At 38.7% G+C, this 25,053-nt stretch overlaps 2 protein-coding genes across 3 annotated transcripts in view; both read right to left on the bottom strand.

The window, feature by feature from the left end:
- The window catches only part of NR2C1 (nuclear receptor subfamily 2 group C member 1), a 38,672-nt gene extending 34,388 nt beyond the window's left edge, over nucleotides 1-4,284 (bottom strand). Inside the window, exon 1 of one of the 2 annotated variants that reach the window (XM_037513857.2) lies at nucleotides 4,038-4,284. The gene's annotated coding sequence lies outside the window, so the exon portion shown is untranslated. Of the gene's footprint in view, nucleotides 1-1,514; nucleotides 2,235-4,037 lie in introns of those variants that run through there. The other variant, XM_054696124.1, reaches the window with a different exon arrangement.
- Nucleotides 4,285-5,782: 1,498 nt separating this feature from the next.
- The window catches only part of FGD6 (FYVE, RhoGEF and PH domain containing 6), a 102,819-nt gene continuing 83,548 nt past the window's right edge, over nucleotides 5,783-25,053 (bottom strand). The window contains exons 15-21 of the mRNA XM_037513856.2: nucleotides 22,564-22,666; nucleotides 22,092-22,238; nucleotides 20,529-20,631; nucleotides 18,373-18,533; nucleotides 13,918-14,046; nucleotides 12,655-12,803; nucleotides 5,783-10,626 (exon numbers count right to left, since the gene is read on the bottom strand). Coding sequence (XP_037369753.1) covers nucleotides 10,590-10,626; nucleotides 12,655-12,803; nucleotides 13,918-14,046; nucleotides 18,373-18,533; nucleotides 20,529-20,631; nucleotides 22,092-22,238; nucleotides 22,564-22,666 — 829 coding nt within the window. The 3' untranslated portion in view covers nucleotides 5,783-10,589. The remainder of the gene's footprint in view (nucleotides 10,627-12,654; nucleotides 12,804-13,917; nucleotides 14,047-18,372; nucleotides 18,534-20,528; nucleotides 20,632-22,091; nucleotides 22,239-22,563; nucleotides 22,667-25,053) is intronic.

Raw genomic sequence — 25,053 nt, 5'->3', positions numbered from 1 at the left:
GGGAGGGGGATTAAAGCCCACTAGTAGAGCACACCTTGGGAAACACTGGAGTTGTTGGTTGAGCAGCCTTCCTGTCTCTGTTCTCAGACATCCCCTATGTAACTTCTTATTTTTGACAGTGGGAAGCACCAGGGAAGGAAAAGTAATCTCTAACTCCAATTCGAAGATCTTGATAATGGATTCTGAGCTGCCCAGCTGAGGGCCTCATATTATCCTATTCAACAAATTCTTGCTGAGTGCTGATTATGGGTCAAGAAGTTTTCTGTGTGTTAAGGATGAAGTAAGCAATATTAAAACAAATAAACCTCTTCTGCTTTTGTGAAGTTTGTATTTGATGGAATGAAACAAACAAAATACACAATATTGACAAATGATGAAAAAGCAGAACAGAGAAAAGCAGAGCAAGGACTACTGACAGAAAATGCCTGGGAGTTGGGGAGCAAGTCGCGATTTTTAATAAGTGGTCAGAGATAGCCTTACAGAGACGATGACATTTTAGTAAAGACAAAGATTTCTGCAGAAGCACATTCTTGTTAGCATCATGTATAATGAAAATGTTTGATGATGAAAATGCTCATGAGAAACTAAGTTCAAAGATCAAGAAACCAAAATTTACACTTGATTTTAACTATCCAGAACAGGCAAGGATGAAAAATAGACATTCTCAAGTAGTAACAGTTATTTTTCTAGGTGGAGTTTCATGGCCATTTATTCTCTCCGGTAGGCTTTCTGAATGTGTATCTACGGTTGTCATGAGAAAAGCAAGCAGTCCCTCAGTGGTAACACACTCTATCTTCTGAAGCATCCTGCACTCATTTGCATAAATGACCATCTCCAATAAAAAGAACTGTGATTTTTCAACAAATGCTTTTGCTTTTTTATTTTCCCAATAAACTTGTTTCATAGCACCTTGCATTCACATCTTAACTCAGCACACACTTACTGAAACTAATCAGGCACTATTAGTTTAGTGAACAAGACAGAAGAGATCTCTGCCCTATGATGAGAAAAGGGATTTTCAATTACTACTATGCTATGACGCAAACTAGGAAGGAGTGATAAGGAGCGAAATAGAGAGAGACAGGGAATTTATACAGGTAGATGTGTCCTAGACCTTAAGCCAAAAAACTAGAGTTCCAACCCCATTTTTACAACTTACTAAAATGAATGACTACTTGCTAGTCACTTAACCTAAGCCTCAGTTTTCTCATAAAGAGGGATTAAATAAAGTTGCTGTAAAGATTCGAGAGAAGTGAAAATATCAACCATACCAATGATTAACAGCTCCTGATAAGTAAAAGATCCTGAAAGATGAATGAATAAAAAACTCAGTAAATTAACAAGAACTCAGAAGAACTACCACATGGAGTATCTGAGAAACCTTATAGAATTAAGACACTGAAGGAGAAATATTTTTACAAGCCTAAGAGACAAAGCAAAAAACACCAAGATTCTGCCATCATCACTCTAAAACTAAGTAATAAACACAGGACACACAATCCTATATTTTTTACCTTGTTTCCCTATTTGCTCCAATTTCACTTCCACATGTTTTCCCTACTGGAAAAGAAAAAACAGGCAGTGCAAAAAAGGGCTATTCTAAAATTTTAAGTCTGTGCTCTTTGACTCATTCTCTATCTCAAATACAGTTCATTTTCTTTTCACAGCATCCACTCTCCCCATATTCTTTTCCCATCACACTCACTCTCATCAACTGAATGTAGGCTGTCTGTTATCATCCAAAGTAATATTTTGCAAACATTGTTTTGTGAGTCAATTATAGAGGTGGAAATTTAGTAGGCCAGAATCTTTTTTAAAGGAAAACAGTATAGAAATTAGTGCACTGGGTGTAATGAGGTTATGAATAGCCTAAGAAAGCTTTAACTGAGTAAGTGTGCTTAAAGGGCAAAACATTTCTTTCTATGGCATGTACTAAAAAAAAGGTTGAAAATACAGACAATGCTTCTCCTTTTTTCTTTTCCATTGGAATGGGTCAAATGTCTCTCTGAAAAATCTGATGGAAAGTAAGGTTTCCCTCACCAGAAAACACAAGTTCATGTTCATTCACACTACAGTGCATATGCTGAAGGTCAGGAGGCTCATAGACTCTTCCGTTGCCAGTCCAAGGTCTTCAAGTTAAGAACCCTGAGGGTAAAATTTCAGCTACTACCAGAATTGTTCCCCGAACTATATTTAATATATGCAACTTTATATATATGAAAAACCCATAGACGGCAAGAACCATTTTTTGTAATTTTAAACTCCCAAAAAGGCAAAAATTATCTATGTGTCAGCACCTTTGATAAAGAGCAAGTTCTCAGGATGCTTACACAATTGAAACATATCTTTATTATCTTGCTTCAGAATTACCAGCGTCCCTTTAAAGGTTGAAGAATACAGATTCCGCCTTCTGGTAATTTTTCAGTATTTATCCCTACAATATGCCTGGCACTATGGCCACAAAGGTGAGTTCCTTTATAATGCGACTTTCTTGTCTTACTTTCTGTTCTATCACTCCCTAAAGGGGCAACTGTCAGGTCAAACCCTCAATAAACTATTCCTCAATAAACTATTCCAAGTTCCTCCTTCCTCATTTAAATTCCACCTGACCTTTAGGATTCTGTTCAAAAAAATTTTTATTCAATTTTTTTGGATTAGTCCAGCATATATCGCGTATGCTGAGAATGTTAAGGAGGACTTACAGATACCCATTTACTTCTAGTATTGCATGCAAAATTTTATGCAAAGGTTCGTTTTTTTTTTTCTGGAGAGGCAGTCCATGCTTTCACAAAAGATTTTAAGAGGTTGCAGATGGTCTGATGACTAAAAAAAAGCAAACAATTGCATTTACAGTACACTATTAATTATTTATGGTGTGCTTTGTCTTTTCTACTCCCCAAGGGTAGGAATTACGCGGTTATGTGGCAGACACACAGACAGCAGTAGGTATTCTGGGAATGTTTGCTGCCTGACTTATGTCTCCCTCAAAACTCTTCCTAAAAGACGACGTAAATGCCCCTAAAAAAAAAAAAAAATGATAGTTGTATCTCAAAGATCCACATTTCTTATGGAAATACAATTATCACTCTTAAACCTACCAACTGTACAAATGAAATTTTAAAAACAATCATCGGGCGCGAACTAACCCAACATGGCTCAAAGACCTCCAAGTCGAAGGCCTATTTACAACTTCCAGAGGCACAAAAAACCACCCCTAAAAGCCTGAATTTAAGCGCTCTGCTTTCCCCTTGCAGCTCTTTATTCAAACCACCAGCCACCAAGCTGATGGGCTCAGTGACGGTTCTGAAGTGACCTGACAATCTTTGCAATTCATAAAACGGTGTCTGCGGGAGCTGGCGGCGGGGTGTGCTAACAAAAGAGCTTCTGGAAGCTGAGCCCTGCCTAAAGCAGCGAGCACCCCGGGCCGGCCCCCGCCTCAAAAAGACACGCGTCCCACTGCAGCGGCGGCTCAGGCCCCACTGGAAGAGAAAGTTAAAGGAGGTGCCAGCAGTTCCCGTGTTAGCATGAGAACGAGCAAGAGGCCCGGGGGTGGGGGGCGGGATTCCGGCCTCGGCTCGCGGCCCCTCGCGGCGGGAGCCGGCCTCGCCCGCAGCCCACGGGGCGCCCCAGCCCACGGCCCGGCGGCGGCGCGCGGCTCCCTGGGGCGGGGGAAGCGGCGGCGGAGCCAAGACGGAAGCTTTTCCTGCAGGTGAAAGGTCAGAGGCGCCGCGGGAGGCGCCGCGGGAGAGGCTGCTGCGCGCGCCCCGAGCGCCCCGCGAAGACCCTCGCGCGCCCGGCCGGTCTCCAAACGCCGGGCCCGCGCCCCGACGACGGCCTCGGTCTCTCCGACCCCCCTCGGCGCCCCCCACCCGTTCGGGCAGCCGGTCGTGGCACAGCCCGACGGGCGGGCCCGCCGGGCCGCAGACCGCAAGTTGTGGGGGTGGGTCGAGGGGCGCGCCCGTTGGCCCCCGCGATGAAGGGACACCTCCCACCCCGCCCCCGACGGGCCGCTTTCCTGCCCGCCCGGCGCTGCTTACCGGCGCGTCTCTGCCGCGCAAGGTCCTGCGCCGGGCGGAGACCGGACAGTCCGGTGGCGGCGGCGGCTACTGTGTGGGAGTGGGGGGGCCTGGGAGGAGACAGGCCCCAGAAAACGGAGGGAGGGGGAAGGGTAAAGGAAAGTGGGGGGGAAGGGAGCGCTCCGGGTTTGTGTATTTGGGGGGGGTCAGAGTTCGTGACCCCTCCCTCGGATCCGCGGTGCGTGTTCCCGGCCGCGCCTGCGCAGTAGTGGTGAGGAGCAGCGGCGCGGGCGTGACGTTCCCTCGGTGGAGGGATCCGGGAACTGAGGCGCTGGCAGCAGACTGCCCCCTGTCGGTGTGGAGGAGACGCGCCAGCGGCCCGAGGCCGTGCTTGCAGGAGCCAGGTGCGTTTGTTTAGCATCCTGTTTGCCCAATGCCGTCGTTAGAGGAAGTTTTGGGACAAGAGTTTCAGATTTGAGGGATAATAGGTATTATTTCTGACTTGTGGAAAACTGACTTCGTACAGGCTGTCTTGCCTTATTAAAGGTTTATTAGAGGACAGATGGATAGAGCCCAGTTCTTGTGAGCAAATAGGTATAATGGCTAAATGGAACAAGAATAAAATCACTGTAGAATTTAAGCTTCCCCTGGGCCTCCCCGGTGGCGCAGCGGTTGAGCGCTGGGCTGCGAAGCTGCCCGCAGCCTCTGCAGCGCCTGTTCGATCCCCGGCCGACCCATGGCGCGCAGACTCTGCTGACACCCGCTGCTCCCCTCAGCAGTGTACTTCGGTCCTTCTGCCTGCTCTGCTCCCCACTCTGGCTGTGGTGAATTCTCTCATCCTCATGCGCTTCTGACTGTACCCAGTGCTTGTATAAAAAAATAATTAAATCCTTAAAAAAAAAATTTAAGCAGCCCTAAGGTCGCTTTTTGTCTGTTTTGCTCAGCGGTGTGTTCCCAAACGACATAGGATGCCTGATGGTCAGTAAGGATGTGTAGAGAATTGCGGGAACACATTCCAGCGGTAGCCACCTGTAGTGCAAGGTGTGGCAGTAAGAGCTGCCCTGTGGACATAGTACTGTGTGGTGTGGTTTTCAAGAAGGGCCCTTTAACTTTTTTTAGTATTGATTAGCACCTGAAAATTAGTCACAAATTCAAGCCAGAAATCCAAGTCCGGAAAAACAAATGTGCACCAGGAATGGGACCATCTCTCTGTCCTTTCCGGCTGGATCTAGGCAGCTGGACGCTGAAAAGGGAATGCAGCAGTCCCTAACAAGTAGAAATATGCTTTAGGTTTCATTCTCTAAAATTTGCCCTTTTCCTGTTAGTATTATTTGCTGTGTATTACATGATTTTCAGGTCGTCTCTTTCCTCCCCGTCCCCAAATGGCCCCAGTGGTGAAAGCTAAGAAAGTACACTGTAGGTGCAATGGGAAAAGGCAGTCTAAGACCTTTTCTTTGTTCCTAATCTTAATATACATGTCTACAGTGGTGCTTGTAACCACATTAATTGCTTATGCAATGAATTCATTTAAGTCATGAACAATTCACTTATTAAAACTTGGAAGTAGATGTTATTTTAGGAATATGATTTTGTGCGTGAATAAGCTTTTCCTAATTATGCTTAGGAAACCGTATCAGTGAAGTTCATCCTGAAATGTGAGACTCTAAAGAAAATAATGGCTTAAAAGACATCATCACACCAAAAATGGATATAAGTACATTTATTCTTTATGAATATCATACATATTAACATTATTTACAAAGCTAATATTTTATTTATAAAGGACCTCTATTTCTATATGAACAACAAGATACAAACTAGTATCACTTGAAGTAAGAAGTGCTTCTAGAAATATATTTTAAGTCATTTAAAAAACAGTATTTCAAGATTGGCTTTTTAACATACTATGACCAACTTACATAAAAGAGAAAGTTGCTTCTTTTCATCTATTCCCTCTCATGCCCCCCCAAAGGGACTTTGACACTGAGGCTTTTTGAAAATTTCCTACACCTTTATTAAACAACAACAAAAAATACCCCTACAAGTAGTTATTTCTTTTCTTAGAGGAGTAAGTCACAGGTAAGATTTTCCTTGAGAAACTAACATGAAAAGTGGCACAGGCTCCAGAATGATATTAGAGGCACTTAAAGGGACCAAAAGGAAGAAATTTAATTAATAAAAAAATACTGAGTGTCTACTGCCTGCAAGGCACTCTGCCAGATGCTGAGGGGCAGTCTCACTAGAGTAAGATACAGTTGTTGTTCTCAAGGTTAGAATGTGTTAAGTACATAAGAAAGATTGTTTATGAGCTAAAGGCTCTAGAAATATAGTGGAAGAATAGACTAGATTTAGAGTGGAGGAATAGTGGAGAGGACTGGGATCGACTGTCACAGAGAACTTTCACATACATAGAGTCTGAAAAGAAATATTGGACTGGGATTAGCTGAAGTGCATGATCCCTGAGGAAAAGTGTTCCATGTCAAGCTACTGAGCAAAGAGCAGGGTTGAAACTGGATGAAAGCAGTGCTTTAAAAGAGGACTCTGGCAGGGTTTACAATGAGACCATGCACAGAAGGCATTGGACGAGAGGGAAAGTTATCCCAATCATTGGGGAGAGGTAAGGAGGACTTGAGCCAGGCCTATGTAATAACAGTAGGACAATGAAGATGGAAAGGAAACAGTAACTGCAAGTCGTGTTGCCAGTTAGAGGTAGATTCTGGAGCCCATTATGGTGTTTCTCCATTACTAAAGAAAATAAACAGTTTTGAATGAAAAGAAAGTTAGCTGTGTTTTAGTCACCTAAAGTTTAAAATGCTTAAGCAGGTCTTGTGTAGATATCCAACAGGTAGTTATAACTGTTACCTTGCAGAATGATGAAAAGAATGTCTCTAAGTTATTTATAACAAGGGCCTTTGGGGGACAAGGATATGTCCTCACTTAATTCAACTGAACACATATTGTCTCTTAAAAATAATGTAAATATTTTGTGAGAAACTGCTACTCAGTAAGTGTTTACCATTGTTACAGATTCTTGGAAACTGAGACTATAAGCCAAGTGACCTGTAAGGAAACCAGGTTGTTAGGATTGTTTTTTTTCTTCAAAAGTGATGTTGTTTCAATGTTATTTGAAGATGTGCTGCATTAAGTGTAGTACCTGCCTTCAAGGAGGGGACAGTATAGTAGGAGATATAGGATTTACTGCTGGAAATCCAGGTGACTACAGATGAATACAATGGATTTCATACTTAAACACAGTACAACTGTTGTACTCATCCCCAAGACCTAAAAAAGTACATTTACATCTTAATGAAGTTACTAAATAGCAGGCTTTCCCTATTTCTAGATATATTCTACCATATAAATATAAAACAAAGACTACACTTTAAATTTGTCCTCTTCATTTGGTTGTTTCATTACAGTATTATATTAAACAAGGGTTGCTCTGATAATTTTATTTTTAAAAATGCTCCTGTACTCTCAAAGATGGAAGCTTTTATTTGAAGAAGAGAGAAGTGTTACTAGTAAAGGATAATAGGAGGATGCCATCTAAATCAGGGAACAAAAAGAGGCTGTAGAGAGAGATGTAGGTGACACCAAAGATAACCCTTTTCATTTTCCTTAGACCTTGGTGGATCCTCTACATTTACAGGTGCCACAGATAAAGGAGAAACAGGTTGGAGAACTCACTAAAAATACCAGTCTTTCCAGTTTAACCCGGCCTCTTTTGTTTCGGTTACTTTCATCATTCTTTTTATTAGCTTAGCTTTATAACTGCTCTTCTTGCTCCTTAAAATGAAAAGGATTAGATGGAAGCACATGTATCAGTGAAATAAACATAGTACCCTTGGAATTTAAGTGACATTTATACTTTCTCCTCATTTATAGAATGCACCAAATACTATTTTTTCTTCAAAAAGGTTAGCTTTCAAGATACACACACACACACACACACACACTAAAGAATCTATACAACTACATGGATGTTAGTATAGGTTTCTTGGATGACACTGAATAAGTCAGGTTAAATAAATGACAATTGATCGGCTTTAATAAGTTATGAAGGACAGATAAAGAGGAAAGAGATTATAATACTATTCCACATTTAAAACTTCTTTATGGGGGAGTATAATTGATACCCTCCTCAAACAGCTGTATTTTACATTTTTTGTTAGGGGGAAAAGGATGTCCTAAAGCTAATTCCATACAGGCTTTGTGGACTCCACCCCCACCCCAGGCCAAAGCCAAAGACACTGGGAACTCCAAATCCCATCACCACCAAAGGGAAGGTGGCTGGGACCTGAGGGTGGGGTTAAGCAGCCAGGTTGGTATAAAGCCAGACATGTGGGCTTTGGAGGGGTTCCCCCCATTTTGGCTCTCCGCCAGCTTGCAGCCAGCTCTGAGAGTGTTTTTTGGGTTTCCAGGTCGTCAGATCGGGTAGGACACATTAAAGACTTTATTTCCCTATTTTCTCCCTGAGTTGTACATTTTCCTAATTTCCATTTCCCTTGTAAATAAACCTTTTATTAACCTTTTGTGTGTGCCTGTAGTGGAGTATTAATAAGTCCCTTTTAAGCGTGCAGGTGAGGACCCACAGCCAGGCAACCCGTTCAATATCGGGGCTGCTCTATAACATTTTCAGTAACTTCCACAGGGTCAAGTCAATAGCTAATATGATCATACAGATGTTTTGCATAAAAGAATTACTAGCAGTTTGTGTTTCTTTAAGATTTAAAACTGGTTCTTGATTCAGTCAGCTGTTGGAATATAAATTATCCTGGCTGATATTTTTTAGATTCTGATGTTTAATCCAAATCTTGTGGTTAAGAAGAGCTCAAGAAGAGCGAGGAAGAACTCCAAAAAACTTGTCTTGTGAATAATGCTGGATCCAGTGAAGCAGACTGAAACACTAAAAGGTATAACCTTGGTCTCCAGAAAGGATACAATAAAAAATGTGGGTATTGTAACATGTAAGTTAGAAATTATTTATGCCATCTTAATTAAAATCAGTGAGCAGTAAAGATGTATTAGTTTCTCTACTGTGGCATAAAGACTTCGGAGATAATGTGAGGATTGTGGATGAGAGTGAAACAGGATCTAATAGAAATATATAGTCGAAAAACCTGCAGCAGCCAACTCTAGATTTGGTAGGTACCTGTGCTGAACAAAGCGCATTTAAAAGGCTTTAGAAAGACACTCAGTAATTCTCATGGCAATCACAAGTATCACGCTGAATTAGAAATCTTTTATGTAAAAGGAGAAAGAAAAATTCTCTCCACTACTGATATGTGCTATGAACAACCTTGCCTTTTAAGATACTTTATACTTAGTTTAAGCTCAGTCCATAAATATATATTATGAACATTAGGAATAATGTTAATCATTGTTTTAACTTCATTGTTCTTCTGCTAATCAATAATTTTATATACAAAATAGCTCATGGTAAAATAAATGCACCAAATTTATGAATATAAATCTTTCCTGATGAGATGCACTGACAATTGGCCAAAGAAATAAAGAATTTTTTTAATCAAAACTCTTTAAAAAATTAACACAAAATGGTATTTGAAACCTTTAAGAGAGAGTATATAATTTCAGTTAATAACTGGCTTAGAATTTGTGCTTCTCTGATATGGTAGTTCCAGTTTATTTTTGAAAGCACAATGTTGTAGGAAATGTAACATTCATTTTAGATACAAATACAATATTGACTTGGATTCAGAACTTTTACAATAGCAACAGACATTATGTAATATAATGCTTAGCCATATTTAGCTTTTTAAAAAAGTACATTTATGCTGTGTTGCATTGCTAACAAGAAGACTGAATTTAATGTACAGTCCCTAAAATTGATTATCTATGTTCCTTTGCAAGTGAAAATATCCTCTATCATATTCATAGTTCGTTAAGTAAAAATTCAGATTCTGTCCCTTTGCTGTGATTCCTTGATGATGTCACATTATCCCATGCCAAAGGGTATGTAACAGTAGAAATACTTATATAAGTTCACTGGAATTTCACTCATAGTTACTGAGGTAGAAGTTATGTGTTTTTTTCATTAAAAGATATAAAAATTCAGTTAAGTTTGATTCAAAAACTTAAATTTCTTTCATCATCAGTTGTATAATAAACAATTTCTAAACCAAACACTGCATGGAAATTTGTTCCTTGATGTTATGTGTGTTTTTATTTACAAAACTTACCACTAGTGAGAATGTCACAATATAACACTGTAAAACACATTGAGAAAACAGTGTAGACCTTGTGGCAAACAACTATAGTATAAAGTAATAAGTTTTGTGGACTCTAAAAAAAAGTACTTTAGAATTCAGTGTGAGTCTCAGAAATAATTCTGACCATTAAGTAAACATCAAAATTTTAATAAATAACATACATGAAAAAAATAACATTAAAAAATTACCTTATACTTAACAAAATAATTTCCTATAATTGATGAAGATTTGGGTTGGATATATCTTGGCAGTGTCCATTTTTTAAAGTTTTGTATTGCATTTACTCCATTCTGATGAAATTCCATCCTTCTTTAGAATCACAGAAGAGATGAAACCAATATTGCTACAATATTGTGCCTTCCTGAAACGCTTCTATCCACCTAATGATAAGGGAAATTCATTAGATTTGTAAAATGCAGTCTTCCAATATATATAACAGTGTACCTGTGGATCAAATTAATTTAACACTGTATTTAAGATCTTTTCTATAACAAACTAGAATTCTGAAAATATGGAAAGTATCTTTATTTGGTATTTTGGCCCAAATTTTAGCCTAAAAATTGCATTTCAGTTCTATGAGACATGACGAAGGAGCTATCTCATGCAAAAGCTCTAAGTCCTGATGATACCATTCAATTGTTTTGGAAGTGTCTATGTCTGCAAAGGCCTTTATTTCAACTCCCTTTCTGTTTTTAGGAGCACTAGCTATGCTCCTGCCTCCTTTAACTGTACTAATGAGAGTTTCTTGGGGCAACCATAAGTCTAGATCTATTCCATTATTTTCAATAGAAGGGAATCTAATATATAGTCTATTCCCAGTTGGTCAAAATTTTGCATGCAATATAAAAATGTCTTACAGTTTCATAGAAGTATTTGCAAAATTCTTTTGTTTCAAAATTTATCTAACAATGCACACAGCTACAATTATTCAGGAGACATTCTTGTAGTCTCTTTGTATATCCCTAGTAATGTAATTGCTTTTGAACTTACTATGAATGTTTGAAATCATTCAATTTAATTAGTAAATGCAGCCTATGACAAATTCTGCTCAAACTTGAAGGATATAATTTTTAATTTAAATATTTTAAATGTAAAGGCATACAATTATAGCATAAAAGGCTTTTAAAAGGCCCCAACATTTCCATTAAAATCAATACATCTTAATATTCTATTATATGCAAAAAAGCAACCCATATGATATTAATGACCTCAAAGAGAAATTTATTACTTCTCCTTTGTTATCCTAAAGTACAAGTAAGCTGATTTCATTACCCAAATAAATTCAGTCTTGGAGGGATTTCTACCTTGTCAACAATATCAGCAAAAGATGTATATTCAAAAGCAGTAACTTTATCAACACAATGATAAAATCCAGGTAAAAATTACAAGAAATAATACCTACCAGAAACTGAGGCCAATTATTTTATCTAAGTACTTTTTACAGAAAAAATAGTGACCTTTTTTTCAGTAACATAATTTAAAAATATACCTAAAAGGAATTATGTGGAGGAACAGCTTTACACAGCTGGATAAAACATAAATTGAGTGTGTGGGTGGGTGGGATCTTGTAGACTATTAGTAACATTGTACCTGATTAATACTCAGAAATATGTAATCCTGGTACATTGATTTTGTTTTAAGAAATTGCAAGCCTTCCTTAAAGCATTCTTTTCATTCTGCATGTGTTTTTGAAAACTATTGACAAAATAATGAGGACATCTTAGTGCAAATAAAAGTGTGAGGCCTAAATAAAAATTAAATGAAAGGTGAACTGTTTGTTCAGAAAGGGTCCAGATTTCCAGATTTCTCTGTGTTAAGCAATCTCATGACATCTAAATAAATATTCTTCATGGAATTTTGAAGAGACTGTTTCAGCCTGTTCCATCTACAGTGATAACCATTTCCTTCTACTCAGTCATTCGTAACAGCATGGGAGCTGTTTAATGTGTTTGACCTTTTTCCCAAAGAAGTAAGTTAGCAGGCAGCTGTTTAAACTCCTGCTGTTCCATGGGACAATTGAATCATTGGATTGCCAAAGTCCTGGAATGTTTGAAGGAAAGATTTTTACTCTCACTGAAGCAGAGGTCAAATGCCTCAGCTTCCTTTTCCCTCCCTTTCAGCTGAGCAGCAGTATGCTGCCTCCTCAGAGGTCATGCCTGGACAAAATATTTTGGACAAAACTACCTATGTTCTTTGCTCCTCTGTCACCTAAAAATATTTCATATACTCATGCCTTGTTTTTAAAATACTTCTGAAGAATTTGCATAATGTTAAATCTTTCTAATTTGAATCTCTGATTGAAATTCTGAGTTTCCTCATGCATGAAAATAAGTCATTTTAAAATCAATCATTTAAAGTAACAACTTGACTTCTCATTTGTAAAAGAAAAATAAGTCTAAATTACTTACTTCTGAGCTGAGTGAGCATCATCTGCTTTGAATACATAAAATAACATGCTTTTGTGCAATAACTGAAATACTCTAGACTCTGAATTCGCATCTTTGACTTGAGTGACAGTGAATCCTAATAAAGGTTGACTCTCCAAAGCTGCCACGTCCTAATTTTAAAAGATACAAATGGTGATGCATTTTCTAATTGATGTCAACTTCAGATTTGCAAATTCTTGATCTATATAGTGCTAGTTTTATACACACATACATAAAACAATAACTATTACTTTTTCATTTTTCATTTATTCAACAATATTTACTGAGCCCCCACCCCACCTACCTTATGAATCAGATACTATGCTAGACAGTGTTTTTAACATGTTCACATTATACTATATTCCACGACCACCATGGGAAGTAGATAATTATATTACTTTCATTTTATGGATGGAGAAAACAGCTCAGAAAGGTAAGTAATTTACCCCATCCCACTAAGAAAAAGCTCAAACACTAGAGCAGCGGTTTCCCTAGGATGCTGGCACAAAAGGTGATCAGATAGAAGATAGCATTACAAAGAACAAACAAATAATTTATAACCCAAACAAAGCCTATGTTATTTAGGCTGATGGCCTGATCAACACAATCTGGGAACAGTCTAGGGAGTGTCACCCAAGACAACTTTGCAGAAAGGTTAAGGACCTCTGCCTTTAGTGAAGTGGTATAGTCACATACATCAAATATAACTGCATTTTAATTCTATGGAAAATTCCTCACACTTTTGTGTATGTACTTTCTTTTTTTTTTTTTTAATCGAGGCATTTTTTATTTATTTATTTGTTTGTTTGTTTGCTTGTTCGTTTATACATGCACTGGGTACAGTCAGAAACGCGGGAGGGTGAGAGAATTCACCAGAGCCAGAGCAGGGAGCAGAGCAGGCAGAAGGACCGAAGTACACTGCTGAGGGGAGCAGCAGGCGGCAGGAGAGGTCTGCGCGCCATGTGGGACCCTCCTCCGGTGGCCGGGGAGCAGCTGGGGATCGAACTGGCGCCGCAGAGGCCGCGGGCAGCTTCGCAACCCAGCGCTCAACCGCTGCGCCACGGGGGAGGCCCCTGTGTATGTACTTTCTATGTACAATGCAAGAACACATTTCACAAACACAGTAGCACCATCCACTCTCCAAAAGCAAACAAAACAAAAAGCATACCTAAAACAAATGGAATAATTAAATACTGTAAATATTTCCATTTGGCATTACAAAATAAGACCCAAAACTACTCTTACCTCACTCGCAGCATATGTATATAGCACTTTATTTTTTATGACAAACCAGAAGTGTTTCCAAGGTTTTTTATTGCCCTTTGATCTGTACAAGTAGCCACTCATAGAAGAATCTTCTGTGTTTGCTGATACCTAGGTAAACAAAGCCCATACACGACTTAATGATTTTTATACAAATGTTTAAAGTAAAAAAAATAACTTTTAATCATTAGGTGCTAAAAGCAATAATCATAATAATACATTTCACAATAAAATTGTATACTTTCAAAATCTGCTGCTATACAAATTGAATATTGCTATTAACAAGCATTCTAAAATTTTACCTGGTTTAACTGTGCTTGCATGTGTTTATGTATGTATTTCTTTGTGGTTTTACCTACATGCTGTGTTGTCAGGAGATGAAAAATAATTCCGAGGGTCAACAATACTTTTTTAAGCTGCACTTCTGGAACTGTGTATGTTGTTGATTGTTCCTCTTTTTTTGGCTGTTAGGGAAAATTACTTAAACCTTTTAACTCCATCCTAAAATAATGTCTCAGACTTCTAAAATGGCATCAACAGAAAGATAAAGAGAAAATGGAGATGATTTACAGATCATTCTTTGGTCCAAAAGAAGCCTATTTTTGCTTTAAAAAAGGCTGATTTTTTAAAGCAGGTAAAAAATAGTGTTCTTTTTTTTTTTTTAAAGATTTATTTTTTTACTTATACAAGCACTGGGTACAGTCAGAAGCACAGGAGGGTGAGAGAATTCACCAGAGCCAGAGCAGGGAACAGAACAGGCAGACTGAGGAAATACACTGCTGAGGGGAGCAGCGGGCATGGTAGGAGAGGTCTGTCAAGCCATGTGGGACCCTTGCCAGTGGCAGGGATCAAAACTGCGAAGCAGAGGCTGCGGGCAGCTTCGCAGCCTAGCACTCAACCGCTGCGCCACCAGGGGAGCCCCAAGATAGTACTCTTTTAATGATTATAATCTGGCAATTGAAATGTATCCCTGCCTTGGACAATCATACTGCTGTACAATCACCTCCCCTTTGAGTGTGGGCAGCTTGTGACTTGTGCCCTGTGACTTGCTCCTAATCAATAAAATGTAATGGAGGTGATGCCATGGCATCCCCATGATTTTGTTATATCAAGTAAGACTCCATATCTTGCTAGCAGTGTAGCTCTAGAGACCTTCTCCCATGCTGACTTTAAAGAAGTTAGCAGTCATAGTGGTAGGTCCACGTGGCAAGGAGCTGAGGTGATCTCCAGCCAAAAGTCAGTTAAGAAACTGGGCCCTCAAGTCTTACAACTACAAAGACATGAATTCTGCCAGCAACTTGAATGAACTTGGACCCTTCCCTAGCCAGCCTCTAGATAAGAACTTTACACTGGTCAACACCTTGATTGCAGTACTGCAGTGGCCCCTGCTAAGTGGTGCTTAGACTCCTGAGAGAAAAAATACGGAGTTTTAAGTCAATATGTTAAGTTCTAATTAGCCTTTTTTTTTTGTAATTTGTGCTAATTTGTTACATAGCAGTAGAAAACATACAGGTGGGGTCTATTTATATTTTTATTCATGTATTATTTGATGAATTCTATGAATTTCTTATACATTTCTTGAAAGGGATTATATATTTTTATTGGAAAATTTAATACATAATGTTATGTTAGGAATATGTACAAGTAAATTTGTATATAAAGAAATACATCTGTATAAAACTACCAACTAATCAGAAAAAAACTATAATGTTAATATTTCAGTGACATTTTGCTTAAAATGTAGTTATGCTGGGATACTACTATGTACATATGTTGGTATATGCATGTATATGCATGCATGTACACATATACATACATAGGTACTTATATAAAGTGTTACTATTCTTGCTCAGTATAGTACTGTCCTTGTACTATTCATACAAGTAGATCAATTAAAATACTGAACAGTCATCCAGAGTCCTCTACTATCTTTTTTAAAAATATAAATTGGTGCTAACAGCTTAATCACCTGACTCAAAACTTTCTTCCAGTGATTGGATCGTTTAAAAAAGTCAAGGGGTCTCCCTAGTGACACAAGGGGTTAAGTCTCAGCACTATCAAGCCATCAGCAGCCACTGCAACACAAGTTCAATTCCTGGCCAGGAAGCTAACCCACATGGCATAGCAGACCTCTCCTGTCTTGCCCACTGCTTCCCTCAGCAGTGTATTTCAGTCAATCTGCCTCTTCTGCTCCCCACTGTCTCTAGTGAATCTTTTCATACCACCCCCCACACCTCTGGCCTACAACCCAGCTCTTGTAATGCATTAATGAATAAAATAAAAATAAATCTTTAAAAATAAAAAATAAAAAAGTCAAACCCAACTCAAGCAATATAGTCTGCCATTACTGAGGGTAATGAATATAAGTCTCTGAATATAATTCTAAAAATGAAGAATTTCTAAAAGTACTGAACATTACTGGAATAAACATACAATGCCCATTTCTCAAAAAGTTAAACAATAGAAATATTTTATGACCAAGTAATTTTATTCCTAAGTATATACCCAAACCTATGTCCATGTAGAAATTTGTGTGCAGTGTATATAGTAGCACTTTTTCATAATAACCTAACATGAAAATAACTCAAATGTCCATCAAGAGATGAATGGGAAAATTGTGGTATATACATATAATGGAATATTATTCAAGACAAAAAGAAACAACATATCATGAGCCTTGAAAACACTGTGTACGATGAAAGAAGCCAGACACAGAAGGTCACATATTGCATGATTCTTTTTCTATGCTCTATCCAGACAGACAAAAACTTAAAGATTAATGGCTTTTAGGGAGTGAGGGGAAAAAGAAATAGAACTGATTACTTCATGGTCCAGGGTGATTTTATGAAGTAATGAATATTTTGAAATTAGAGTAATGTGGCAATTGTACAATATTGAGTACACTAAATACCACTGAATTATATATATTAAAGTGGTTAACTGTACCTTATTTAAATTTCACCTCAACTGAAATTCAACAACAAAAAGAACACAGCTTTCCAAAGAACATGTTGACTTTTTAACTAGATACATTAACTGCCCCAGACTGAAGGCAAAGGGTGTAACAGTGATTCTCAAATGTCAACATACACTTAAATCACCCAGAGTGCTGGTTAATGTTTCTGATTCTGTGGACCTCAGGAAGGCCCAAGAAATTGCATTCTTCGTAAGATAATGCCAATGCTGCTAGTCTAGAGGATGCTTTGAGAACCAGCGGAGTAATGGAAGGAATGGCCACAGTCAAAGGAAATAGAAGCTGGAAAGCCTGATTATCTGGCTTGGTGAAAACTGCAATTAGAATCTAGGCTGAGTCTAGTCTAGTCTATAAAGAGTTTTGTAATCAATGTTGTGGAGCTTACAGGAGAGTAAGTATAAGAATTGTCTTCATAAACTGTAGCATCAGCCTGGAGAGACAAAAATCACAGGGACTACTTCAACTCATTAAGAACTTTAACTTTCTGAATGTAGATTTAGATTCAGAAAATGAGTGATAGAAGAGGTAGTTCAGTGGTACTCACTGAACTGGCTTAACTAGTTTCATATGAAACTTGGAAAATAGAAATTTAAGTCTAATAAGAGCTATTTCATGACATTGGCTATAAATCACTTCCTATAATTTCAATTGCTATGTTGGAATACACTCAACTTTACATAAGAAATGTAGTCTTGTTCAAATTGTTAGAGTGTCTGTTTCTACTCTCTGTGATAGAACACCACCATAGTACCAAGAGAACAAAAATTAAAACTACTCTGCTGGCCCCAAACTAGCAGAGGTGGAACTGACTTGTAAATTAATCAGAATGGGACTGGCCAGAAAAACCACAAAAGGTCAGTTGCATGATTCCGCTTAGATGATATATCCAGAATAGGCAAAGACATGGAATGCTCTCAGATCTCTGACACTGGCTGATGAAACACCTTAATTTGAGGAATGGGGATATCAGTGAGGTCTGTGGATTATGCCACTGGCATATCTTAGTGTGCAAGCTATTACCACTTTTTAAATTTTTCCTTTAAATTTAAAGGGAAGAAAACCTATTATCAGTGCCACCAGCTATATATAACCAACAAATGTCTGCAAATAAGGAATTGTGCAGACCAGTAAATGCTAATAAAGTACCCAAAATATTCTATTAACTTCTTCCCTTTGGTAAGGAGGGTTCCTCAAATAATTAAAAAAAAAATTCACATGTGTCCAAGTTATCTTTCTATCATTGTGAGAAAATGGTCTCCAAACATTTCATCAACACCCATTTCTAAATGACTCAGGTCATAAGGGAGATCAAGCAATATTGTAAGGCATCAGCCACATCTATCACTACCATGTCTTAATAGCAGTGGGAAATAACATCTTGCTCTATGAAAGAAAAATAATGTATTATATGCATATAAATAATTTAGTTTCTATCAGGTTGCAAGTTTAATAGAATCACTTACCTCTTTGAGAGCTGCTGGAATTTTTTTCTGTTTCCTCCCTGATGGAATACTATGTAAGACTGATGATAAGGCACTTGAAGGAGATTTGTGATTTCCGGGAGAGCCAATCTTAGGAGATTTGTGATTTCTGGGAGATCCAATCTTAGGGGAGTGCTGGTGATCTAAAAAAAAATAAAGTACACTTATAGAGCCAATGATAAGCATTCTGCAATTCAATTCAATTCAAATCAATGAAGATTGTTGCATAAAATATTTATGGCAGGATATTGAAGAAACTGATGGCACTGGGGCCTCTGGGAAAGGAAGATGGATGACCAAAAATGAAAGGGAGCAAGACTTTCTATGACCTATATTTTATACTTTTTATATGTAAAACATATGAAAGAGTTATGCTTTTATGCCTTCAGAATTGTGAAAAATGCTAACATCATGCCAATTAAAAAAAATTTCCCTCCTGGGACTCCCTGGTGGCACAAGGGGTTAAGCACCACACTATGAAGCTATCTGCAGCCTCTGCAGCACAAGTTCCATGCCTGCTCGGCCAGGGAGCAACCCACATGGTGAAGCAGACCTCTCCTGTCTTACCCGCTGCTCCCCTCAGCAGTGTATTTCAGTCAGTCTGCCTATTCTGCTCCTGGCTTTGTCCCTAGTGAATCCTCTCAACCCCCGCATCTCTGACCTGTACCCCTGCTCTTGTATGCATAAATATTTTTTTAAAAAATAAATAGTTTAAAAGAAAAACTTCCCTCCTGACTTAAAAAAACAATCTAATAACATTGTTTATTTTGAAGATACCAGACCAAGTAATAACAAGCGCTAGAAAGGGGGTTATGGGACAAAATGAGGAAGCAATTGTTGGGACTGCAAAGTTCAGAGAAAGTTGGGAAGATGATGAGATGTTTGAGTTCACCAATAAGGTAAAGTAGGAGTGTCCAGGCAAAAAGAGAGGAAAAACACCCCACAGAGAGATGTCAACTTAAGCAAAAGCAAAAACAAATCATTTACTAGGAGAATAACAAGGCTGGGAGAAGAAAAGACTGGCTCCAAGGGCTTTTGTTTAGGGATGGAAATCGAAGACTTTTTGGGATAGGAATGAAATGAGCAGAATGAATTTAGAAAAATAAATGTGGCAGTAGCAAGAAGGAAAGACTTGTGCAGAAAATAAAGTTAGGAAATTATAAAATGTTAGGCTATAAAGGACTGAATAAGTCAGAGATAAAGAAATCAGGAAAAGGACAGACTTTCAAAGATAAATTTGACAAGATTTAAAGAGCAAGTGGGTGTGGATGAAGAGTAAGGAGGCCAGAAAGATGAATTGTGAGTGTTGCAGCTACATTATATAACCTTAGAACAGAGGGAGCAACATAAAGGCTGGCAAAGGATGTATTTTCCTGGGAAATGTATAGCCAATAACAAACGGCTAATCTTTTAAAAATTTATATCCGGATGGCCTTCAGAAATTTAATTAATCTTATCCCAAAATACAGACCTGAGCAGCCCAGCTAGCTGCATTCCTCTAAACTATAAGGATGAATATCTTTGAGTGATAAGTAGGCAGATACATTATTTTCTATTTTCTTGTACATAAATTAGTTTAGTTGTATAATAAAACCTCACTTAATAAGTCCAACTGGGGCCTCCCTGGTAGCACAGGGATTAGAGACACAGTGCTATCAAGCCATCACCAGCCACGGCAACATTAGTTCAATCCCCAGCCAGGGAGCTAACCCATACGGCGCAGCAGACCTCTCCTGTCTCGCCCGCTGCTCCCCTCAGCAGTGTATGTCAGTGGATCCGCCTGTTCTGCTCCCCACTCTGTTGCTGGTGAATCCTCTCACCCCCCGCCCCCCACTGCTGGCCTATACCCCAGTTCTTATATGCATAAGTAAATAAATAAATAAATATTTTAAAAAATAAGTCCAACTGACCAAAATTATAATAATAAACCACCACCTAGATTTTCAAAGAGAATAATTTTTCAGATACATAAAAATAATTTGTTGTGAGCACACTGCTGTGAAAATAGAAAACTTTAAATCACTGAAAATTAAAATTCCCTTGTAACTGTTTTAAGCACTTCACCCTGTGATTACAGTTCTACATTTAGCATGTAGAGAATAAAGGGATTTTCAGTTAAATATTTACTGATATATTACCTAATTTCTGCAGTTCTTGGTAACAATGTTCACACACTCTTGCTGGTTGATTTTTCAGGTAATCTAAGCCATACTTATTTGATGAACAAGCTTGACATACAATCTGAAAACACATTGGGATTATTTCATTTAGAATAACCTTGGTATCCAAAACATGAGCTATATTACAAGTATAGAGCTGTCTCTATTTCAAACCTTTTTTCAGTCACTGAATTTCAGTAAAAGCCATGGAGTTTAGGCAGGAAGTGAATTCACAAAACTACACTTGAAGATGAAAAGGTCACAGATTATTACTGAGTGCTTATTACATAAAATAATATATAAAAGGAGTTAAAATGTGCAAATGTTTGGAACAGTGTCTGGCATGCTCTATATTTATCATCCTCTATATTTATCATCAAGGTCATCGCTGGTATCCTCACAACTGAGGCGACCAGGCAGCTGGTCTAGATGAGGTGTGTGGCCCTGTGCTGACCACTCTCTACATGCACTAGTTTAATCTTTACCATAACTCTCATGTCATTGTCACGATGCTCACTTTACTAATGAGGTGATTAGACTTAGAAACATCACTAGGGAGAACTTCCACTCTGAATGTCCTGCTTATGAAATACTCAGCATTTAGATAGAGTTTAAATAATTAGCTATGAATGTGGGGGTCTGGTTATTGTGAATTTCTTGGGTATTTTAAAAATGAAAAGTGTCTATTACTGGCATTCTAAAGTAGCCCAGAGGTAGGAGAGGGTAACTTCCCTAACAAGATTGCTGCCTCATATTAAAAAAACTAGCAACAACAAATGTTGGCGAGGGTGGGGAGAAAAAGGAACTCTTCTGCATGTTGGTGGGAGTGCAAACTGGTCCAACCACTATGGAGAGCTGTGTGGAGATTTCTGGACCTACTAAACATAGAGCTTCCATAGGATCCAGCAATTCCACTCCTAGGTATTTACCCAAAGGACACAGAAACATCAATTCCAAAGAGCACCTGCACCCCTATGTTTATAGCAGCACTATTTACAATAGCTAAGCTTTGGAAACAACCCAGATGCCCAAAAATAGATGACTGGATCAAGAAGATATGGTACATATATACCATGGAATATAACTCAGCATTCAAAAAAGATAAACACATGCAATTTGCAGCAACATGGATGGCGCTGGAAGGGATCATGCTCAGCGAAATAAGCCAGAAAGAAAAATACCGGATGGTCTCACTCATAGCAGGAATCTAGAAAACTTAAGTGAGGGACCAGGAAAATGAATAACTATAAGAAAGTGAAAATCAAAATCAACGGAAAACTATGAACCAGAGACACTTTTTTGGGGGGTGGGGGGCGGGAGGGGAGGGATTGGGGTCAGAATGGGGGGGTTGCAATTATATGGGGAATATAAAAATAAAATTTATTATTAAAAAAAAAAAGATTGCTGCCTAAATATTTAGAGAAAACACCACTAAGCCTCAGTATCTTGGTTTGTTTTCCTACAATGGTTTAAGAGATGCTACAAAAGGTGCAGCCGGGGATTTTTAATATGGCAATGGAGATGGGTGTTATCTCCTCCAACCTTTCCACAGGCCCGGCAGTGATGTCGCCTCCAGGTCAGAGTAAATTCACTTGTGCAGATCATACACATTGTGGCTCTGGTATCAGGAATCCAGATGGGAGCCTTTGATCCAAGAGGACTAACTTCCTCTTTATTTTCTGAGTCTGCCTGTGGAAGAAGAAGGGCTTCTGATTATCTCCATGCACACTGACACACTCCATGCACACATCCTCATTAGTTTCTTCGTTAAGCTATATTGTATTTTCTAATTTCTAAATTTTCTACAATGAGGTTTTTATGACTAGAAAAAATATGATACACTCTATGCTACCCTAGAATTATAGTTAGACCTTAATAAGATATTTAGTTCTGAAATTATGTACTTACCTTCAGTCCTTTGTGAAACATATATTGCTTTCCTAAACCCCTGGGAAAAGTCTCCTAATGGTAAAAACTGAAGCACTCTGAAAATGAAATCAGGAAAAGACAATACCTCCTCAAGACTCCGAGTAGGACAGAATGTGATTCTTTTCTTGGCATACTCTTCTATTGATCTGGAGATTGCTTCCAGCCATTCATCCCTCTCTGTGGCAGAACTGTTGGGGGCAAAAGAAGGTTCCATCAACCAGATGTCAGCTTTTATTCCATATCTTTTCTTTTCTTTCTTCCATGGCAACAGAGTCCCCCACCCTCCAAGAAGGCTGGCCACAGGCAGCCAGTCTGAGGTTTATGTGCGCAAACAATCAGAGGGACATCAGAGAACACATGTCATTGTATCACTAGCAACCACAGTGCTTTTTTCCTTTCCTGAAGTGCTGCTTTACCTCGGATGGCTTTCAGAGTCTCCTATATATGAAAGTATTTTGGTTTGGTTGAAATGCTATACACTCAATTAATTATGATTATTTATGTAACCAAGGAGATTCCAGGGACATAATCCCAGAGTTTAAAAATATTCCAAGGAATGAAGTTTCAAATACACATTAATATTACTGAAATGTAATTATTTTCAGATGACTAAAAGGGTAAAGGAATATATTTTTGGTGTCATAACAGATGTATAAGGAGTGGTTGATAAGAGAAATAGTCTGCAATTATCACCAGAACTCCTCCACCTATTCATTTACCACATTCTGTTTCTACCCTCAGTTCATTAAGAGCTATCTGATTCAAACCTAGATGGAAAAGGGCCAAACAGGTGAACAGCCTGTACAGAAAAAGGCATTCTCGTTCTGCTTTGTTGAAACACACCTCCCCCCAAATCCCAACATCACCACTAACCATCAGCGCTTACAGATAAGGAAACTAAGGATTTGAAATGTTAGATAATTTGCAGTAGATACTAAATGATGAATTGGTATCAAACCAAAGTGGGGAGAAAGACTGAACCCTTCACCACCCTGTCATCTCTGACCTCTATTCATGTTCTCTGAAGAAGTATACTATAAGAACATATGTTCAGGCACCCACTAAACACTCATAAAACACAACACTCTCTTCTCCCCACTTTTCACAAGAAGAGGTAACAGAAAGCATAGAGGCAGATGGCTAATTTGAGAATTACTGATTTTTCTGGAGCCCTGGGAGCACATGGAATGTGATTTGACTGTGCAAATCATGTCACATAAGCTGTTCTTCCATTTAATCATTCCTGGCTCTCTTATGTGGGATTCTGCCAAACAATGTTGCCAGCTCTTGATAAAGCATTTCTCCCAGACCACACACATCTGCCTGCAGCATTGAGTGGAGACTTCCTAGATCTCCTTTTCTAACATGGTTAGCAGAAAAATTAGCAGCTACCTCAGATCGAAAAAACAGTTAAACCAAGTATTTCTTTTTCCTTTATGGAAAATAACTTGTAGACTAACTTTATGAAAAGCAAGCTTGTATAAAATAAGCACCACTTTCCCATTGAGTGGGACACATATTGAAGGGGAAAGGCCTTCCAATAGAAGGTATTTCTGGTGTGTCACCATTGGCACACCACTTGCTATTTGTGTTTGCTGTCAGATGCTGCTCCCTTTCACAGGTCACTTTAATTCAAATGATTTAAGTAACATTTACTGGGAGCCCTCTAAAGCCCATTCAGCTATGAGCACAATAAAATCTCACTTGTAAGAGCTCACAGCTAATTGAGGTGAAGCACAAAAACAAGTAATTGCACATGATATAATAAAGGCTAGTAAACAACATTAGGTAGCAGAGATGGCTTTGCACAGATTATGACTAAGAATCTAAAGAACAATAGGAGTTTGAAAGGTGACTCTGCAGGCTATCTGTGCACACTCATTCAGTCCCCTGGCTTTTGTTACATCTAGGCTGGTGACTCCCAAATATATGTTCTAGTCCAAGATTGCTTCTGATATCCAGATCCTTACACAAGCTACCTCTTTGATGGCTCCATTTTGATGATTCATAGATATCTCACATTCCTAGTGAACCACCATGATCAGGAACACTAGGTAAGGAGCAGCTTACCTAATAGCACCACCACCTAACACATTGCATAAGAAGAGGGCTTTTTCTTAATGCCCCCTCTCTCATCCCCTATTTTCAATGAGTCAACTCCTTTACTTCCCCTTGCAAATCATTCTTCACACAGCAACCAGATGTTCTTTGAAAAGTGCCAATCTGGGCCTCCCTGGTGGAGCAAGGGTTTAAGCACAGCAGTGATACCAGACCTCAGCATAACAAGGGAAGACAAATCCCCATGTTCAGGACTTGTCAGGAGATTTACTTGCTGGAAAGTATCTGACAAGTCCTGAACATGGGGATTTGTCTTCCCCTGTTATGCTGAGATCTGGTATCAGGTAACAGTGGCTATTTCATTTCAGAGACCATTCCAGCTAGCTGCTCTTGTGGTCCCCTAATCTTGGGAAGCCAGACATTTATCCATGAACAAATACAACATTATAATGGTTAAAAACAAGAATTCCAGTGCCAGATGTGCTACTAATAGTCATGTAACCTTGGACATAGTGTT

Source organism: Talpa occidentalis, unplaced genomic scaffold (assembly GCF_014898055.3).
Source record: "Talpa occidentalis isolate TD23 unplaced genomic scaffold, MPIMG_talOcc4v2.1 talOcc4.16, whole genome shotgun sequence".
In the NCBI taxonomy this organism is placed as follows: Eukaryota; Metazoa; Chordata; class Mammalia; order Eulipotyphla; family Talpidae; genus Talpa; species Talpa occidentalis.
The sequence above is the reverse complement of the archived record's forward strand: the minus strand, read 5'-3'. Positions and strand labels throughout refer to the sequence as shown.